Below are 5,000 nucleotides of genomic sequence, written 5' to 3' on the forward strand. Positions count from 1 at the left end.
GCCCAATGCGACCTTAATCTCTCATCCACCGATAAGGGAATACTAACCGGAGTGAGTTTTGCAGGTAAGTTAATGCATACAATATCTATACTATATTCATATTATAATTTAAAATCTGACCTGCACCGGATAACAACACAATAGAATTTGAGTTAGTTTATTTTGTATTTGTAACTGTACGTTTGAAATTGTTAAGATGAGATCCAATTTTGGGGACATCAATTATAATCGTTTGATAATGTAATCATAACATTTTTCAGTGAGACTTCATCTCCGCATTGTCGCAAAGAACCATCCACTAGTATCCTACTGTAATAAACTGAATCATAAATTCGATACTGAAATCTGTGCTCACATCTACAGGTCGTAGGTCTTTGAAAGCTGTAAAATAATAATGGAATTTGATCAACAGATTCCCGAAGCCAGTACGCATGAAAAATGCTGCGCTCAAAGTGGTCTTTCGAAGAACATCAGTTAAACAGGAATTCATTTCACAGTGCATTAATTCGAGAGCCATATTAATCGTATAACCAAAAGGAAGTAAACATGATCTGGACGAAACCATAAGCCACCGCATAGAACCTGAAGCAACCAACGGATGCTGAAACATTTTCACTTTTCTTCTTCGTCACTCCAGGTATCATCGTATCGTCTCACTTCTGGGGTTATATAGCTGACACGAAAGGTCGTCGAAGCACGCTCATCGTGTCACTATTGTTAACCGCTACCTGTGCGCTAGTGTCGGGTTTTTCCATCAATTTTACTATGATGGCAGTTATGCGCTTCTTGGTCGGAGTGTTGTAAGTGGAAAAAGCCGACGGTAACCTCTGTTGTCGTATTAAGTTGTTGTGACTATATTTATATTTATCCCATTTTATCCCATTTTTGCAGTGTTTCTGCACCATCGGCCACTATATTCGCGTACCTGGGAGAGTTTTTTAAAACTACAAAACGAACCATAGTGATTACATATGCTAGCGTGGCGGTAGGGCTTTCAGGCGTCTTCACTGCAAGTATGCATTTTATCGGCATTACTAGACGATAGGAACTAGTTTTAAACATGGATTTTCTCGTTTTTTTCAGCCACTGGATGGTACGTTCTCTCGTTCGACTGGGAGCTACCTTTACCAGGTGTAGCGTTTACTTTAAGACCGTGGCGATTTCTGTTCATCGTGTATACGCTCCCCACATTGATTGGTGCATGTTGGCTGATATTTTTGCCGGAAAGTCCGAAATTCTATCTTTCGCGAGATAGAAAATCCGAAGCATTCGCTATTCTACAACGTCTCTATCTGGAGAACCACCCAAATGCGACTGTCGATGATTTCTACATACAACATATCGTACCTGAAGCCGGTCAAAAAATACGGAGCAAAGATGCCCGCTCGGCTGCAGGGTGCTGGCATGTGGCTAGAAGTATGTGGAATCAAACTGTCCCACTATTTCATAAGTCAAACGTAGCCAATTTCACTATATGCTGCGTGGTACAGTTTGGGTTGTTTGTCGTGTAAGAAACAAATCTAATCACCGGTTGCAGCTTTCTTATGAAACTTAATGGCGTAATGTCGAACATAAAATATCTTCCAGGTCGGCCGGCATGGGACTCTGGTTTCCGGACATCGTCAATCGAATAACCACCTCAAACACCACGGATACAACGGTTTGTGATGCCCTGAGTACGACCTTGATCTATAGCAACGCGACAGAGGATCGCCTAGAGTCCACAAGCATTAGTCTCATTTGCAACGACAACGTTAATGAACGTGTCTTCATATATGCCATGACGCTGGGTGGTTTGTATACCGTGCTGTACCTGGCGATGTCAGCTCTAATGCAAATGCTTGGCCGCAAATGTGTGGTAGGGTTCAACCTGTTCTTCTCGGGGTTTTCCGGAATTGTTCTGCAGTTTGTGAGCAATCCCTATGTTACGGTGGCGCTGTTTTGCTTTTTTCTTGTTTTTGCTGGAACATCGATCTCAATCCTGAATGGTGCTACTGTGTCTTTCTTTCCAACCAACGTACGAGCTATGGCCGTCTGTTTAAGCCTGATGATGGGCCGTTTAGGCAGTGTTTTCGGAAGTAATCTCGTTGGGCTAATCATGGAGCAGAACTGTACGCTCACTTTCTTTATCTTCGCTAGCGGGTCCATCGTCTGTGCTGTATTGACATTAATTTTACCTAGTTAGTATCGGCTTTCACCATCTCCACATGCCAACAGATTTGAAGCTATTGGTTTGATATCAATCTGCTCAATCGATTCAATTTAGTTTCGATAGCACTGCAGTTCCAAAATTGTTTCCAAAACGTACCGATCGATTAGCAAAAGAATATCGCTATCCCCAATGCTCGGTGATAAAAATGAACCCCACGGCCGGGTTGACACCATCAAAAGGACACGAGAAGCACCGAGTAAAGATCAAACAACCGGTTCAAAAAGGGTATGAGAATTGTTTTGGATTGTTTCGCGCTGTACGGCAAGTGCTCTACTTACGCTCCCATGGTACTCGACTTCCCGAGCGTCGCATCGAATGACGCTAACAACGCTTTTCCACACATCGGCTCGTGTTAGGAGCAAAGGACACTTTCAGTGCGATTTTTTATTTTTGCAAGCGATAGCGCTCTTTTAGGAATGCCCATTTCCGACAGCGTTCGTAAAATACCCTTCGTGGAGTTAGAGTTATCTTAAAAAAAAAAGTACTGTGTTGCATAACTTCCACGCGGTGTAATAAATATCATGTAAGATGAGCATGTAGATCAAAAGTGTCATATGTTGTAATAGCTTCAAGATATTGTAGACAAATTTAGTTTGATGATCGTTCGAAATATCAGAAAGAAGATTATGAAAACGATTACTGAATGGCTGAGCAAGGTAAGACGTCTGTTTCTGATTAGGTAACTGCATGGTAGCGTTAATCGCTTACGATTAATCTACGATTGAAGTAATGCCGGCGGCTTGATTAGTGTCGATACATCCAATCAAAAACACATCAGATGAGACTACTCCTCATCCATCGAGAGTTTACGAATACTGGGTCAGCAATCGGGCGATCGTGAGATGAAATTCATCGCACTGTCAGCTGTACCGTAATTAATATTTGGATGGCTGATAAGAATTCCCTGTCTGTTATAACGGCTATGAAAGAAACAAGCGCTTCGTCTCGACCGTTTGGACTCGTTTTTTGTTGGTCGATAAGCTACTGATTGCACCTAGAATGAGCCATTTCATCATTTCATTGGTTACGGTAGGTCAGAAACTCGAGAATTTCGTAGAACGGGGAACGCGAACAATTCAATTGGGATCAATCTGTACATCGCTGCTATTGATGCAATCGCAATGCAGTGCAAGGCATTGCTGTTGCAGGAAGTGAAAAGGTCAATGGAATCTGGTAAATTTAAAAAAACCAGAAAAACTAGTAACCGCTCAGCCGTCTTAACCGTCCGTTCATTCTAGTATCGCGAGTCTGATTACCATAACTGAAATACCGCCTGGAGTGCAAGATGGCTCGAAGTGGCACTTGGTGAATAGATTCCGAGGATCTCGCGAAGAATGTAGAGAAATGTAATTTCGTTCCATGACCGTGGGGAATGCCCGCGAAGCGCCTGCACCCTGACCTGTCATCGTTATTAATGCGTGTAGGCTGATTTACGGTCGTTCAGCCTTCACCGGGGCCAAGGACCATTCGATTGGATGGTGTGTGGCAACGCCCTACATGTGGCAGTGGCTGTGGCCGTTGATAGTTACCAAGCAACCTAGTGCAGCCCACAAGCCAGTAGAAAGCAGCTCCTTACCTTGGTCTTGCGTGTTGAGCGTGCTTGGTCTCGAGCTCCTGCAGGTACCGAATGGCCGCAGCTACCGACGCAGCGTCTCCATCCTGGGGTCTGGCGGCAGTCAATGTGCTGAGATCGACGATCAGTGTGCAGATCATTATGCCCACGACTAAACGCTGAGTAAAGGTGCTGGATGCCATCCTGTAAAAATAAGAATTATCGATCATAGTCAGAGTTGGTAGTTAGAGCAACAAAGATTAAGTAACGAAGTGATCAAATTAAACTAAGACAAAGAAGTAAAATATCAGTTTTTTTTCGTGTCAGACACTCTTCGGCAATTTTTTAGGGACACATTTCTCGATCACTAGCTTTTCCCTAAGAAATGCCTGCAAACATCGGTTATTGCTAAATTGCTCCCTTTATGCGCTGAACTACTGATATTCTATCACCAAACTAACGCTTCACTGTTCTATTGCTATTATTAATTCGGGGTACATTTTTCGGTTATCTTGATTATGCAAATTACGATAACTATTTTCGCTCGAGTGTGCTGCCTCGCTTATGCATGGCAAAAGGAGGTAAAAAGGAGTTATTAATTGTTTGTCCAATTTGCTGCCCACATTGTCTAATGATGGACCTTTGGCGACCGACCGGATTTCTAGCACGCTAGAGTAATGAGAGGCTAATGTTTGGTTAATGTAAAAACATGAACGTGCCTTATCACTGATTTCGTGGTTGTAATAAAGCCAACGGTTATTAATATTTTCTTCTATAAAAAAGTCTTAGCGGGAAACTCACAGAGACTACAACCATTCCATCGTTAACTATGCTTACAGAATTATCTTCATGTTCGGGGTAAAAGTTGTTATAAAACCAAATTTTTCATATTTCGTAATTGGCAGAAAATCTCTGCAAAACAGTGCGTGATATAACTACTTCAAAATATATCTTATTCGCTGTATTCGTTAAATGATGAGACGCGCTCTAACAATGATCAATAATTTCTGTTATGCCACGCAAATTGATCAAAATCTTTCGATTACACTTAGGAGCCATCTGCGGCATGCTTCGGTGAAGATGTTTGCTTTTCGTTGACATATTTACGAAGTTCCAGCAAAACAATTTTTTGCGACTAATTGAAATATTAAACCCGTCAGTAAACTCTCAAACGGCGCCGTATCATGGAGAACGGGTGATTCATATCTTCAAAACGATTTTTAACGCACTACTGGA

At 42.2% G+C, this 5,000-nt stretch overlaps 2 protein-coding genes across 3 annotated transcripts in view; one reads left to right on the forward strand and one right to left on the reverse strand.

Moving 5' to 3' along the window:
* The window catches only part of LOC126581827 (synaptic vesicle glycoprotein 2B), a 3,189-nt gene extending 438 nt beyond the window's left edge, over positions 1-2,751 (forward strand). Inside the window, exons 2-6 of the mRNA XM_050245746.1 lie at positions 1-64; positions 638-800; positions 892-1,013; positions 1,084-1,507; positions 1,588-2,751. The exon at positions 1-64 is cut by the window's left edge and continues 98 nt beyond it. Of these exons, the coding sequence (XP_050101703.1) occupies positions 1-64; positions 638-800; positions 892-1,013; positions 1,084-1,507; positions 1,588-2,185 (1,371 nt within the window). The 3' untranslated portion in view covers positions 2,186-2,751. The remainder of the gene's footprint in view (positions 65-637; positions 801-891; positions 1,014-1,083; positions 1,508-1,587) is intronic.
* The window catches only part of LOC126581828 (neuropeptide F), an 8,008-nt gene that overhangs the window by 2,174 nt on the left and 834 nt on the right, over positions 1-5,000 (reverse strand). For both annotated transcript variants that reach the window (XM_050245749.1, XM_050245747.1), the window contains exon 2: positions 3,789-3,968. In XM_050245749.1, coding sequence (XP_050101706.1) covers positions 3,789-3,967 — 179 coding nt within the window. In that variant the 5' untranslated portion in view covers position 3,968. The remainder of the gene's footprint in view (positions 1-3,788; positions 3,969-5,000) is intronic.

Source organism: Anopheles aquasalis, chromosome 2 (assembly GCF_943734665.1).
Source record: "Anopheles aquasalis chromosome 2, idAnoAquaMG_Q_19, whole genome shotgun sequence".
Lineage (NCBI taxonomy): Eukaryota > Metazoa > Arthropoda > Insecta > Diptera > Culicidae > Anopheles > Anopheles aquasalis.